Source organism: Haplochromis burtoni, unplaced genomic scaffold (assembly GCF_018398535.1).
Source record: "Haplochromis burtoni strain Fernald_Lab_line unplaced genomic scaffold, NCSU_Asbu1 Contig_779, whole genome shotgun sequence".
NCBI classification, from domain to species: Eukaryota; Metazoa; Chordata; class Actinopteri; order Cichliformes; family Cichlidae; genus Haplochromis; species Haplochromis burtoni.
Window position 1 is genome coordinate 38,477 of NW_024583140.1, and position 15,975 is coordinate 54,451.

The following is a 15,975-nucleotide window of genomic DNA, read 5'->3' on the forward strand; positions in this document are numbered from 1 at the left end:
AAAAGGTGTGTACATATGAGTGGTGCATTGTTTTGATAACTCCTCTTTGGCACCAAGACACGCAAAGCCAGGAAAAGTCAGCCAAAGGTGAACATTTAATTAGTTCATTTGAAATGACAAGCAGGGCTGTGTTCTCACTCAGGTTGGTAAAATGGACTTGATGACACAAGTAGGGTAAATCACAGCAATTACAAAATATCTCCCTCCACAAAAGGGCTTAAAAAAAGGTGATTAAGGACAAAGGCCAAAATAAGTTCAATTGGAGCGACGGGGAGGACACAGGTGACTGGGAGAAAATGCAGTGGGCGAGGACTAAGGAAGAGGTGAATAGAAAGGGTGAAGTGGGTGGAGTTAAAGGCTTGAGAAAGGTTTGTTTGTCCAATAATTGAAATAATTGTCTGTAATCACCCTTCTCTGAAGATTGTGGTTACTACTACACAGAAAATCAAATAAAAGCCTCTTTCTTTTAACCCCAAAGCAGAGGAATGAAGATGAAAACTGGTAGAAAAGGAAAGAACATGCAAGAAAAATTGGTTCCCAAATTTGCACCTTTGCAGGGGACTTTTGTTTGTGATATAAAAGACAGGGTTTGGGAAGAGAATTCACACTCTGGAGAATAGAGTGAGGTGCTGCATGATAAATGAGATAATGGAAGCAAGGTTTTGGGAGTAAGGGTCAGCTCCTCATGTGGACATCTATTCACCTCTGGCTCACCAAGCTAGTGAAAACAGGTTTCTTTCAACAGACCCATTAGTCTTCCTCAGAGTGGGCCCAGACTTACCTTTACTTTATAAATGCCCAAGCATTTGTTAATAATAAGAGCAAATTACATTGATCCAGTTGGAAGAGGCTTATGGTGAGAAGCAGGATGCAAACAGAGTTAATTAACTCCAGAAATGATTGTATTATTTCTCCCATAGTAGGAACAACAACAACAAAATATTTCTAGCTTCTGAGCCATCTCAATATTAGTCTATTCATTTGTTTTTCCACTGTCATTCATTCAGTTCCTTTACTGCTTGTCTTAGTTTTGATGTCAGAATCTGTCCCGAGTTTCCCTAGATCCAACAGTGGGGTGTTTGGGTGGTGGGAGGAATCAGGAATTTCTGGCACATGAGTCACATTTCAACACATCCACACAGTCTAACTTGCTCCTTCTCTTTTCTTGGCCCTTCTGCTCTTTCTCTCTTCACCCCCTCACCGTGGCAGAAGAGAAAGAAAAAGAAACAACAGATCCCTGGCCCATCAGAAACGCTGCTCTCAAACTCCCATCAGCCTTGTGTCAACCCACAGGGGGACCGTGAGAATTCAAAACACAGATCCCCGGCCAAAAACAAGAAATGCACCACTGTCCGCCCCTCGTCAGCTGCCTGTCTGTTATGTAAAGGTCCCGCTGGCTGTCAATCACGCGGCAGGTTGTCGGGGTAGCTAAACAGCCCTGCTGCATTATGAAAAGAAACAGGAGGGCAGAAAGGAAAAACAGCCAGCGTGTGAAAATGCTCAGGGATGAGACCCAAAGGTCACTTGTCTCAGGCAGCCAAACTGTTGACCACTAAGTTAAATAAGCACTTGATTGCTGAGAGAAAACAGGGTTACGCGTTTGTTGTTAGGATCATGTGTCCACCAGCCTTATCGCTGGAATTGGGTGTGAATATAGCTTCAGTACATACTCCTTACGGTAAATGACAACAAGAATGGTCATATCGCCATACCTTGCCAAATCGTGTGGAGAAAGTTCCCGTGAGGAGCGAATGGAAAATAATGATGGTTTCATCCAGATCCCAGATAAACACTCGCTGCAGTGAAATAACAGATATGTAATGTTAACCACATGACAGTTTGTGAGTGTGTGTGCGAGAGAAAGATAAATATTGGAGAGAAATGCTGCTAATTTCCAACAATGTGTGACCATGGGTTTACCTCAATATCAGAGTCCAAAGGTGGAGCGGGGTCACTGGCTCTTTTTCTTCCTCTTAACTTGCCATCTGAACCCCTTCGTGTTGGGACCCCCTCCTCTTTACCTGGTGTGGGGGGGCTGGGTGGTGGGTGGTACTCTCCTAAAAGACAAATATTTTTTTCTTACTTTTTTTTTTTTTTAAACTGGTCACAAACAACAATTTGTATGTTCAAAGGGGCAACCACATGGTTTTCAGAATCATCAGGCAAGTAAAATTTTAAATATTTCAGTTTTTGTATTCTTTTTCTTAATGTCACAATGATTTAAAAAAATGACACATAGTATAATTAAAGTGATTAAATGACTCATATATTCTTAAAAAAAGCTTAGAAATAAAACAAAATACAGTTTTTACCTGTATGTGACTCTGGGCTGTGATTGGGCAACATAATTGGGTGTTCTGGGTGCTGATAGGCTAATGGAGCAGTGATCGCAGCAGGGCTAATGTTGCTACTGGTTAGGTAGGGGCTGTTGTAGTGATGCGAGTTATAATACGGCGAGTATTGACTCTGACTGTAGCTTGAATACGCTGAAAACTCCTGCCAACACAGACAAGAATATTAGTCAGTGATGTCAAACATCAGTTGATAACCGATTACAGGACTTTTAGAGTTCCCCTTTAATTTCTGCAAATAACTATATACAAAGAAACATTTTGTTCACGCGTTGCTAGTAAGAACTTAGATACTCACTTGTTGTGCAGGGTTGAAAGGGGTTGAACTTGATATTGCATGGGTGCCTTGAAAAATTCCAGATGAGATACCACTACCTAAGGAATGATGCACAGACAAGGGTTAGCTTTAAGGTATAAATCACTCATAAAGGATTAAAAAAAAAAGATACCATTTCAAACTGGAGGGATATTTGACTTTGCTCCATCTAGTATTGTTGAATCCGCTTCATATATAATTTCGCAAGATCCAATCTGATCTGTGATCTGAGTAGAGGAAGTACTGAGCAGTAAACTTTGACTCCTCTTTGACAGCTAAGTGCTGTAGAAGGTTAGAGTGTGATTTATTATGGACATGACAATACAGGTGGGAAAGTCTGCTGCTCCTGCTGCTCTGGGAATCTTTGAATCTAATCAAGCCAAGGCAAGAATGTCTCCCTCCGAGCGATTTTGCCCCACATTAATGCCATCTCACCTCGTATCTTCCTGTCAGGTCTGTGCATACTGTTTGTTTGTCTGATTAACTATTTCTCCTGTAATTCTATCACCTTCACCCACAGAACTGGATATATTTCTAGTTTTCATTCCACCCCTTTAGTTTAACCATTATCTTGATGTAGCTTTAAAAAAAAAAGCAAATTAAATTAACCCCCCCCCCAAAAAAATGCAATAATGCTGGCTATTAGCCAAAGAGGATCAAATGAACTTCTACTAACTGTGAAAAAAAAGTATGTTGTGTGTGGTTCCTTAAAATGGGAATACTATTTCCTAACAACTTCATGTAAAACAGTTACATTTTCAGAATTTACAAACAGACAGTTATGCATGTTATGAACCGAAGAAGATGACAGTTGACAAATCTTGCAGTCTTTGCTAAACCAGCTGAGTTACAGGACAGTTGTAGTAACTGTAAAGTAAAAGAAAGAACATTTTTAAAAGCAGTTCGACCTTTTAATGTTCCCGTTTTAGAGAAACTAAAAGCCGTTTCTTGTTATGCAGCTTGTTATAGATGATTGTGTCTATTGCCATCTGCATTCATATGAAAAACAGATCAAATGACATGCCTACTATTTGTTTTATTTCCACCTGTACTGTTTATTGAATGGGTGGTTTTAAGCAATAAGTAATTCCATGGGATAGTTTGGAAGTTAATTAACAGACACTGCTAGCTTCCTAGCTTCCTATATGTAATTACCTTATGTTTACCCTCCATTGTTTCATAAGATCATTGCTCCTTCTTCACCATGACACAGTGCATGACAAACAGTAGAATAATGACTCAGTGGAAGAATCACAATGAAATGGTCTCAAATAACACAACAGCCTTTAGAGTGACTAAAGGAAAAATATAGGACGTCTCTGGAGTAAACACAAAAAGCTCCCATAGCCCCCATTTGGTTTGAGTTGTACACACAGTGTACAGTAAGTTTTTCTGAAGGCTCTTTGTGGTGTGTGTGTGTGTGTGTGTGTGTGTGTGTGTGTGTGTGTGTGTGTGTGTGTGTGTAGCTTGCGTATTGTGTGCAGTATAATGGATGACATGGAAACATTCTGAAATCCTACAAACATTTGGTTGTTGTGGCAGTTTATTACCGTTTGAAGTTTTCAGTTAATGATTTATGCATACAAATATTCAAACAACTGTATTTTGTTTGGAAACAGTGTCCTTCAAGCTTTAAGTACACTATGTTAAAAACTGTTTGTTGGTTCAAGGGTGATCTAACAAAGCACAGTCACTAAAGGCTTTGCAGTTTCTGAGAGGCTTCATCAAAAGTGTGTTTACATGAATATTTACATTCCTGTGTAATGCCTCACATCTGAATATTCTCCTAAAAGAAAGTTATATGGAAAAAAAGATTTAACTTGTCTGTAAAGAGCTGACAAGCAATTGATCTGGAGTCAGTGGGTGAGTGGAGAAAGATAAAGCATGACATTCATATTGGATAACATTGGATTTTAAGCAGAGCACAAATTTAACTGTGTAAAAGACTAGCGATTCTTCTTCGAAGAGGAAGATTAGGGTAAATTAAAAAGCTATGGAAACAACTACTCAGTCATCAGTCAGTTAGTCCAGCTGTCCCCAACCTTTTTTGCGCCACGGACCGGTTTATGCCCACAATATTTTCACGGACCGGCCTTTAAGGTGTCGCGGATAAATACAACAAAATAAAACTAGTACCGGTACCGAAAAAAAGAAGAATTAATAACACACGTGAAAAGACCCAGGAAAACCGAGTAAACGATAAAAACGATAACAAAATAATGCTGAAAACCGATAAAAACCCTGAAAACCATACATTTCACACCTGAGCCTCAACTCTCGCGGCCCGGTACCAAACGACTCACGGACCGGTACCGGTCCGAGGCCCGGGGGTTGGGGACCGCTGAGTTAGTCCGTTAACTAACTGAAAGGAAAAGGATCTATCACCGTGACTATTTTGGCAATAGAGTAAACTATAGTTATTCACAAACAATGAACTCTGCTTATTCACAACATGACAGTTTAGTGCTCATTTTAACTGCAGCCATGAACTTAGAAATGCTTGTGACAATGCAAGTTCCCAACATTAGATGGCTTTTAACCTTGTACAAAGTCTGTCTGGTGTCTGATTTTGTTGAAGTGAGAATAACACAAGGTAATTATCCTTGCTAGTGAGTAGTCATTTGGTATCCAAGCTTATAGACACAAGAAGAAGAAAGGCAGTAAGATTCAGAAAGTACTGGGTTGTTATTCTGAAAAATATTCAATGCAAAATAACAGCATTTTAAAAGCACGTCCACTCATCGGTTTATTGCCTGAAATTGTTTCATCTTCTCTTTGTCTCTTTCATTCATGCTCATGCTCTGTCTGCAATATTAAACCCATTCAACCCTCCGTAAAATGCCCCTTAACCTCTCCCCTCTCACACACAAGGTCAATTTCACGCTGGTTTCAAAGCCATAAAGTCGCACTGAGCAAGTCATGCTTTGGGCGCCGGACGACTGAGGAATGTGTACAGCACAGACACACACACTCAATCACAAACACACACAGACCTGCACGGGCATAGCGCTGAACAGACTCACGAGTTCTACATCATAATCAAATCATTTGACTGCCAACAAGACCCTCTGCCTAGTTTTTGTTATCTCTACAATTCATATTTTTCCTCTATCCTCTCATTTTCTCTTCCTATCATCTACATGTTTTTTTTGACTCCCTCTCCAGAGAAACTGACACAAGCGTTTGCATGCTGTGTTGTTGGTCTGAGTGGAGAAAGGGGGCCTGACCCCATGAAAAAGAGGAGGGGTGGGGAGACTTTTGACGCCAGGAGTCCAGACCGCAGCTAATGGAGAACAGGTGTGGCAGAGAGAGGAGAAGAGCTAGGGATGACGGCGAGTATGGATGCTCCATCCAGTAACGCAATATCAGAGATGCCATATAAAAGGTCTGTGCGTTGTTGTGTGCGGTAGCGTGTCCTTAGTTTCAGTACATACAGTGTTTCAGACTAACCATGTGTATGAGAGTAGCTGTAGAGACTTTGACTTGATGGAGTACTGCTGAAGTTGGAGTAGCCCAGTAGTCCTGTCTGTCCTGGTGAGTGACTTAGGCCATCCTCAGTTTTAATATCTAAAATAACATTAAAAAACAGAAAATTAATGTTGCATTCAGGGCAAGACTAACCAACAATGCTGGAAGTTATTTTCATTATCAATTATACCAAACACGCTATTACTAGAGTTTCGATGTTGAAATCAGAAAATGGTTTTGTCTAATTCATGGTAATCAGTTGAGATAATTAAACCTACAGAACACAATGAGGTTGACTATCAAGGTTTGACATTTGAGTGTCTAGATTGGTCCATCTCTTGAAATCCATTTTCCTGAACAGAGCCTAGATTAACCATAATGCTAAAACAAGTGACAAGTGACGTGATCAGCTTGTTATAACGCAGTGTTCTGCTGGTAAGCCTGTGGTTCTGGCCTTCCTGGATGTTAGTTTGCTACATGCCACCCACTTCGACACATGTTCACCCCTTCAAAGGCAGCAGGCTAGAACAATGCACCTCACGACCTGCAAAAACTCCACAGAAACAGCTCTACGGACGAATCAAAGACCCAAAAGTAATCATTTGGCCCCTGATCCTTCCAAATCCTAGTCAAATCAACCAATCTGCGGGATGCCTAGAACAAACTGTTCCACTCAGCCCCAAACATCACAAGACGCAGCCAGAGAGCTAGTGTATATGCCCTGACTAATCGCAGCTGTTTTGACTTGAATGAGAAAGACCCACAAAATATTGTTTTAATGCTGTGGCTTATTGGTGTAAGTAAAATGGCAATTTATCTTCGTAGCACAATGCCCTGGTTTGTTGTGTATATTACAAAATGTTTGTTCCCCTAGTGTCCACCTCAAGTCACTGTTTTAGAATGTCATTGCCTTGTATATTCATAAAACCATGTTTGTTTGTACTTACTGTAAGATGGCATGCTGTAGCCCTGTGTGTGGTGCGTGTACGATGCGTATGGTCCTGCAGGTTGGAGAGCAGGGCTGTACTGAGTCTGTCCATATGCTGCCATGACAATGATCCTGGAAAGGGAAGAAAAAAAAAAGAAAAGAGGAAGCTTTTGTTAGCGAGTTTGACTTCTCTGTTTTTGTCATGTTAGAAAGGGGAAGAATGGGTGGATGCCAGGAATCTTTGATAAAATTGAAAGATATGCTTTTTTTTTTGTTTTGGTCTCTTTGCTTCGTCTGTTATTAAAAGCTTAAAAACTTAAACAAATCAAAATAAAAAAGTTAAATGAAAGGAAAGGTGAGCTATAGCAATTTCCGGAATCGCAAATTTAAATTTTTGTACTTTACCAGCATAGCTTAGCTTAACCCATAGATAAAAATAATCCTTATTTGTCTTAAACAGTTCAGATCCTCAGTTTATCCACGGGGCTAAAACAAGCTATTTTTTGCTCCTATTTCCTTTTACTGTAGGTCCCTTTAAACAAGCTTTCTTTTGATTGGCTGCCTCTTGCAAACATAAGATGGCTTGGTCTTCTGTGCTCACAGCCGGAGCTGTGTGAACTGGTATTTTGAAGAGTCTGAAACCCATGTCTACAGTTCATTTGATCATATGCACGCTTTATATAATAAGGTAAAGACATCACAAAAATAGAAAGAGAAAACCACAACAATCAGATGATCCTTCATGAGCAAGCACTTGGTAACAGTGTGAAGGAAAAACTCCATTCTATCAGGACAAAACTTCAGCCAGAACCAGGCTCAAAGAGAGTTTAATAATAACTAATGATTATATACAAAGTGGTGAATAAACAAGTAGAATGAAAAGAGGAGAGAAGGAGAAATACTCCTATGCAACATAACTATGGGAAAGTTCAGAGTCACCTGATCCAGTCCTAACTACAAGCTTTATCAAAAAGTTCTAATCTTAGTTCACTTTTAATTTTAGTGGCAAATGTCATTAAAAGAATACCTGAGGATGTGTAATGTCCTTGGATTAGATAATAAGAAGCCCTGTGAAATGAAGCAAGAGTGGACACAATTTAGAAAAAAGTTAGAAAAAAAAAACATGAGATCAACCAAGAAAAAGACAATGTCACTCAAAGAAATGGTTATAAACATATAAATAGTTATGATAAGATGTTTATTCACTATGTAACAAACCTCTCAGTAATTTCTCAGGCAGACTGCATGCCTTTGTAGTTTGGCTCTCTTACCTGCTCCTGTAGAGAGAGAGCTTAAACCTCTTTATCCTCTCACACTAGTGTTTGTCAGGTTTCTTTCAGTTGTCAACTATCCTGTGGAAACAATAGTGAATACATACCATCAGGACATAGTCATGCAGGTTACTGACATGCTTCAAGCCGTGTTGAAGCAAAACAAGCAGAAAAAAAATATTTTATTCATGCAAACAGTTCAAAAGGTGAACAGGTTTAAAGAAAACAAAGACTCAGGGAGAGAGATTAAGCTAAATGTAGCATTGATGTGAAGCCATTGTCACAGTGACTTCAGACAGTCAAATAAGGGATCTGAAAATCAAATGAGGAGTTACAGAAACCAGGTACAACTGTTTCTAAGGTTGTGGTTTTTTTGCAAAGTAGCTTGCTTTAACCTTTCAGACTTACTCTCCTGCCTGACACCTGTGCCATGCAAATTGTGTGTTGCTACATAGGGAATAGTTCACAAACCAGTGGGGGTGGATAGGGTTTTCAACAGAAAGCTGTTAAACCGAATTTCTCTTGTCTGTTGGCTGACATGGTGGGACAATAGAGCTGATGAGTAAACACGATGGCATGACAAAATAATGACATGAGGAGAGGAAAAATTTTGAAAGATATTTTTCCCCTTGAGCTACAGTAGCTCTTTAATTTACTTGCTTCTCTTGGGTAAATTGAAGGTGTTTTTAGGGTCTACCTTATAATATAAAGCACCTTGAGGCGATTGTTGTTGTGATTTGTCGCTGTATAAATAAAACTGAATTGAATGCTGCAAATTAATATGAGAAATATGATAACATATTGCTTTATTGGATAGTGAAATCATTCTGAAATCACTCAATTAACCACAACCAGATCGATATGGCCTTTTTGATTTTCCTGTCAATTTACAGATAATTGGATATATCAGTGTAATGTGATATGAGAGTTGATTAGAAGATGTACAATTGATAGGTCCTACCTAATTGACAAAAGCAATAAAAATAAGAAAAAAGGATTCTGTAAAGTGGGCTGATGGTTAGACAAAATCTGCACATATAAATAAGTCAAAGGAGGAAGTTGAATGAGGTCAGTCTGCCCAACAGAACTCCTACTACAATGCTGGGAAAATGTCAAAATGCTATCTGTGTTACACATATCAGATCAAAATGAAGGGAAATCTTGATTTTGGAGCGTGCAATGATACTGATTCTGTGGTAATAGTTTTGAGAGGATCCACTAAGAAATGTCTTTACAAGTTTGCTATGGAAGTACAGTTACAGTGCATCCTACTTCTTTGTAAAGAAGTAAAACACAAACTGCCTGCCAAGTCTTATCGCCTGACATCAGGACAAACAGGAAAAAAATCCTGCAGCCATGTTCCCAAATGTTGCTGAAAACAATTTCTGAAGAATGAACTCTGCTAAAATGTTGATGTATGTGTGCGTATTGTCCCAGTAGCCAAGTAGATGTCAGAGCAGTGAAGAAAAGCGTGACTAAATGCTATGGTTGCCTGTCTTTGTTCTGCACAATCTTGTTCCTTTGTAAATATATGACTACATTTGCAATAACCTGAACATTTTATTAATATTATATGCTCCATTTGTCTCCCCCTCTCCCTTTTTGCCTTAGGCCATTGCAATCTGGCAAAGCTGTAGCTAACTGCCTGACCTCCAACCTCACTGACAACACATTGACAGAGACAGATGACAGTGATGAATTATAAGAGAAACTAGGTTTCAGAGCAGCAGAGATATGACCGAGAAAGAAGACTGAAGTGGCAGAAGTTAAAGATTTACCGTTAGTGGCTTCACAAAATCACAGGCAAAATGCATTACTTACAAATAGCGCACTCTCAGCCACAAGGACTTACTAGATCCATTTGTAGGTCTATAGTATTGACCTTACCTTAAACATACATACATGCGAATGCAGGTTATTTCTTTTCCTTCTATTACAAACTTTTTTTTTCAAGTAAATATGTTACAACCACAGCTTAAAAGCATAAAATTGTATCTGAATTATTTTCATCTCAATTTGAAATCTAAAAATCAGGCTTTGCAGTTTAGATGTAATCAGTAACCTTTGTTTAAGTCCTTGCAGCCTAATCTGACCCTTATCACAGGCAGACTGTGAAGCTCAGTATGATGACACTGATACTGCAGTGCAGAAGAAAAATAAGGGAAGTTCAGTTGTGCTTTGCATTTCCTAGTACTTTCCAGGGAGTAAAACAAAAAGCAACGTCTGTTCAGAGTCCTCTTGACTTTAGTTGTAACAGTCCTGTATACATACACCCACACAGACACACACATGCATGTACACACAAACACAAAAACTGTATGAAAGCCAAGGCACTTCCTGGTTCAGGTTGAGGCCTGGGATGAGGGCGGCCAAGGCCATGGGAACTACAGGACACCGGAGGGAAGATGAGCGGCGCTCAACAGAGATGTGGAAGGCCAAGAACTGAAACCGAAGCTAAAACAAACCCGGCAATGCTACAGGGGGCCGCGAGGCCACAAGGTCTGTCTCACCAGCTTCACCTGGGTCTCAGAGTTCTGCTAGACCTCGGCTTATTTCACGGGTATCAAATTCTAGCCTTTGTGGAGTGTATTGTGCTTTAGGTTGGAATGTCATTTGGGAAAATAAAAGGAAAACATCTGTTTATGCAGATTTACCTTTTATTAAGTAAAGCCACAGATTTGACTCACACTAAGCTGACATATACCTGTACGTAATAAACTAGGTTCGGTTATTAAGGTGTTGTCATGTTCAAGAAACTGGTTTCTATGACATGTTATCACATCTGGACAAAACTCAACAAAAAAAACCAAACAAACAAACAAAAAAAAACTACTAGTAAAGTGTGGTATTTTAACTAGGTGACCTCACCAGATGCTGTAGCTGGTGGCAATTTCCAATGCAGGGTGTGTTCCCTATCTTATTTACATTTGTCAGACATTTAGGTAACCAGTGTCTGCCTGGTGTTGACAGTGTAAATATGTTTGCATATGTCTGGCTCTCTGAGTCTTGATATGACTTTATAGTAAGAGTCTGGTTACAGCCTGAGGTGACCCACGGATGGTCTGACCTTTATTATTGGTTTTCAATCATAACTTCGAAAAGGTAATTTGGTGGTCTCTGGTCATGCCATATGGAACCCCACCTGGAGCCCTCAATTTGTACAGTCCACATAAGTGCCTGGGGGAATTTGGGGGGCTGTTTCGCTGTTGCACACAAACCTCTCTCTCAGCTGCTGATAAAAGACATTGAACAAGGTCCCACTATTTGGATTTATGTCAATGTTTTGGGGAGGAACTTGATGCCATCTGCCAACCACTGCCCCGTTTAAACATTTTCGGCACACAACTCAGAGTTCAACAGACTACAGAAAACAGGAAAATATATGGATATTTATGTTCAGAACTTTTTTTGTATATTTAATAATAATAAAAAAAAACCTACATCCATCCACAAGTAAAAACAAAGCCAACAGTTCCAAATCTAAATGAACACAAGATGATTTAGTACACATGTGGGGAAACACTGTTGTTTTTCCTGACATTTTCATGATGTTTTTTTTCTTTTGGTATTATGATGATAAAAAGCCCTTTCAGAGCCTGCAAACTCTGTCCAGTAATGCTGGAAAATCTTTCAGTAAACAGAGCGCAAACTTCATGCAAATCTGCAACTTTCCATCCAGGGACTGAGCCTGGTCTGGCACTTATTTTCTTTATCAATTATGTCCGCTGATTATTTTCCTAAGTAAACATGTGCACTAAATGTTCTAAAATATGCACATCTTTGAATTGCTTGCTTTGTCTCATAATTTACATTTACATGTTTTTTCCAATTTTCAAAAGAGATAAGCTGTAACATAGTGTTATTGTTTCATTGGAAGAAAACATGGATATTAAAATATTAGTAAATTACTTTAGCACCCCATTTTTATGCTCATTTTCTATATGTGATTTGCTACCGCTGACTGTTATTGCTATAATTACATGATTAAAGCAATGGCTACTCACAAAAAACACTCCATCAGCAACGGTTTAATTGTAACACTTGGAAAAACCATACAGAAATGTTTTTGTTGACTCCATACAAAGTTTGATATTTGCTAACACTACAAAAAACAAAGACACGTGCGCAAGATAGTTCCACGTGTTGCAGTAGAAATGGTCCTGTCACTCCCCAATCACTCCCTTCTTACCCCAACTTATCTACAATATTTACAATATCAACAAAAAAAACCTTAACTTCCGTAACCACTTAAGGCATAAAGTTTTATCTTATCTTACAAACACAAATGATTAAAATAAAGACTCTATTGATTAGCTCAGCTTTTTTCTGTCTCCTTTTTTTCTTGAGATAACAAAACAGACACAAACGAATACAACTGAATGGTGACGCTATTCAAGTATGTTCATTTAAAACTGATATAGACAGGGAACTCCTTTGAAGGAAACAGAAGTGATTCTGCAAGCGGCTTCAATTAACCTCTGGCAGCAGTGAACCTGTTGTCAACTCTGTGTACACTCTGTAACTTTACCTTCAAGACTTGGTGTTCTGTCTTTTTCACTTGACTAACTCCAACAACAGCACTGCTTGAATGTCAGCAGCCCACTCCGTCTCTTGGTAATCAAAGCTTTTTGATTCGACACTACTGCCACCTTTATCCCGATTTCTCAAACACGCGCTCTTTCCTCCGTTCTACATTTCTGCTCATTTCAGCTTGCATTTGTTTCTTTGCAAACTCGATTCCCTCCCTGTGTTCAAGAGACAACACTTATAATATCCCTTAAAATTTCCCCCTGTAATATTGCCAAACCCAAGAAGGACCACCTACGCCAAAACAAGTGCCCCGGGACAGGGGTCAGAGACGGGGACAGCTGGCAGACCTCCCAGCAGCCTAGAGGAGTGGGTGTGGGTTGGAGAACTGGGCTGACCCCAGTCAGATGGTGGTCTGGCTCCCAGGTAAAAAAACATCTGGTCTGGTGATGGGAGGGCGGCTGTGCATGCGCTCATGAATTTAAAAGTGACACACGCCTGACTGCATGAGTGCTCCTGCCTTCTCTAATGAACTCATAGACACACACTAAAGTACACACACTCTCAGACTTGCTGCTTTATTAGTCATTAGGTTTACCCTCGATCGTCTCCCTAGCACATGATGGCAAGTGGCTGCCTTAGCCGCTAACAGCTGGCCAGACAGAACTCAGCAGTAGCTGAATCTCAGAGGTGCTACGGACAGACCGAGGTCCAATTACTTCTTTACTGGTAAATTTACTGTGCAAGTGTGTGTCTGAGAGAGACGAAGAAAGCAAGAAACAAAAATGGAGATAAGAATGCCAGAAAAAATAAGACATTATCAAATATGAGTTCAAACTCAGTGACAGACTGGCAACCTCATACTGTGGCAGCTGGGATAGGCTCCAGTCCCTTGCGAGCCTGAATTGAATAAGTGGAAGAAAATAGGTGGATGGATGGGTGACTTAGACTAACAGATGGAAAAATTGTAAAAAACAAACAAACAAACAAACAAAAAAAACAAGCAAACCCCCAAAACATTATATTATATGAGGAAAAAGTAATGCTGAAAAAAAAAAAAAATTCCTACACCTAAAAAAAATATTCTACTGACAACCAAGAAATATTAAATTCTCTTTTGGAAAGTGCTCACACATTAACCCCCCGCCCCAAGAAAAAAATGGTCACAGTAGGTTTTGTTGCAATGTGTGTGGCTTCACTATTCAAGATGAGATAAGGAGATAGCCAGAAAGACAGCTGTTGTCTGCTGACAGCCCAGAGTTTATTACACATACCCAGACCTACACACACACACATCACCACAAGGACTCGCCGGGAGCTTTCTGGGCCTTAAGGGAATTAAATATGGGGGAGAGAATGGCAGGACAGCAGGAGGCATTAAGAAGGAGGCCTCATAACTTTGGAGTGGTTCAAGAAGTAACAGAAACACGCTTTCTGCCCTGACTTTTTGCTAAACCAAACACATTGACAGTAATGTGCAGTTTTTAATAATTTAAAATTATTATCTAAACGATGTTCGACTGTCAGCTTTTATGTTGTGAGACTATAAATAAAGAAGTCTAGTAAAAAAAAAATCTAATATAAAATCTAAACATTAATCCCCCTCCCCCCCAAAAAACAACAACAAAAAACTTGCTGTTGAGTTGTTTTGGGACATTTAAACTTTTCCTTATTTCCTTAACATTTTACCTGATTGGTTGCAGGCTTCTCGGGTTATGAGCAAAGAATATAAACTACATTTAAAAAAAACAAAACAAAACAGTATATTTAAAATAAAAAGACAGAGCAAAAACAAGCAATCACACTGACGTACACTGGTCACATAAATGCAGCCGTTATGACTTTGACCTTGTGTGCTTGTTTGTAAGTCAGGATTAAACTGGCTGTATCACTTGACTATTGTGTCCCTGTGACTGTTAAAAAGACAGGATAAACTACTGCCTAGGAAATACTTGTGACCTTGACAAACACCAAGTGCAATATTAGACAATTTAGACAAAGACAACATGCCACTATGTGGACAAATTTGGTCTGTACGCCACACTTAATAAAGCACAACGAGAATCAGAATCAGAATCAGAATACTTTATTAATCCCGAAGGAAATTAGGGAAGATGTCAAGTTGTGTGTCTAAGAGCAAATAAGCTGACTAAACGGCTAAAAAAATATTTGGTTCTGCGCCAAATACAAACGCACTCATTTTAGTGCAGCAAATTAGAAAGCTTTGCAATGACACAGTGAAGTCTGGTTCTAACACTGCTGTAGCCTTAAATTCATGTCATTAAAGCTGCTTGACTCCCAGTGAGAGTGAGAGAGAGTAGAGAGAGGCTGAGGAGAAAGGGACAAACAGAAGCCATAAGACATCAAGAGCTGCACAGCTGTGAAGAAATATCATAAAATCGGTGCCGATAAAGTCAGGAAGAGCAGAGCTTCCTATGAAAATATTTATCATTCCAGAAACGTTTGGCTACAGAGGGGTTTGGAATTAATTTGTGTTTTCTTAAGAGGGGGTGCCTTCAGTTCAGGATGGGGAATTCTCTACAACTCTGGACTTTTTGGGTTCCTGCTTATTCACAATTTATTAGAGCTAGTAATAAGAACCATGAAGTCTGAAGAAACAGGGAGAAGAGAAAGAGGCAGAGGGAGAAAGACTGTGAGGGGCTCGGGTCAGCTATAGAGAAGAAATCCAGAAATGGGGCCTAATGTTATTAGAAGACACACCACAGTGTTAAATCAAACATGCTCGAGCACAAACGTTGTGAATGTGGTTTGAGCCAGCATCCCTGTCGCCTCCATCAGACCCCTGGATATTTATGGAGATTGAAATAGAGGTAGCAGGAGATTCTAATGTATGGACGGTCGGGGATCTGAATTTCACACACCAACTATCTAAAGTAAGACTCCTGCTTTGGAACAGAGACAACTGACAGTAAGTGGCAGGTGAGAGATATGCCAACTAGGCTTTATAAAATTCAGAGTGCTGGTATATAAGGAACATATTTTCATGTCCCACTTATATTAAAAAAAGATCTCTGCAAACAAAAATGTAATTGTTTAATTTATTAAAGTTTAAATGTACATTTTAAAAAATATTTCCTAATTTTTATTTATTTA

At 39.4% G+C, this 15,975-nt stretch overlaps 1 protein-coding gene across 3 annotated transcripts in view; it reads right to left on the bottom strand.

Annotated features, from left to right (window-relative positions):
* The window catches only part of eya2 (EYA transcriptional coactivator and phosphatase 2), a 25,157-nt gene that overhangs the window by 7,510 nt on the left and 1,672 nt on the right, over positions 1-15,975 (bottom strand). The window contains exons 2-9 of one of the 3 annotated variants that reach the window (XM_005950393.3): positions 8,335-8,415; positions 8,091-8,131; positions 7,083-7,195; positions 6,118-6,234; positions 2,650-2,726; positions 2,313-2,496; positions 1,921-2,057; positions 1,713-1,796 (exon numbers count right to left, since the gene is read on the bottom strand). In XM_005950393.3, coding sequence (XP_005950455.1) covers positions 1,713-1,796; positions 1,921-2,057; positions 2,313-2,496; positions 2,650-2,726; positions 6,118-6,234; positions 7,083-7,185 — 702 coding nt within the window. In that variant the 5' untranslated portion in view covers positions 7,186-7,195; positions 8,091-8,131; positions 8,335-8,415. The remainder of the gene's footprint in view (positions 1-1,712; positions 1,797-1,920; positions 2,058-2,312; positions 2,497-2,649; positions 2,727-6,117; positions 6,235-7,082; positions 7,196-8,090; positions 8,132-8,334; positions 8,416-15,975) is intronic. The other 2 variants (XM_042215634.1, XM_042215635.1) reach the window with 2 other exon arrangements.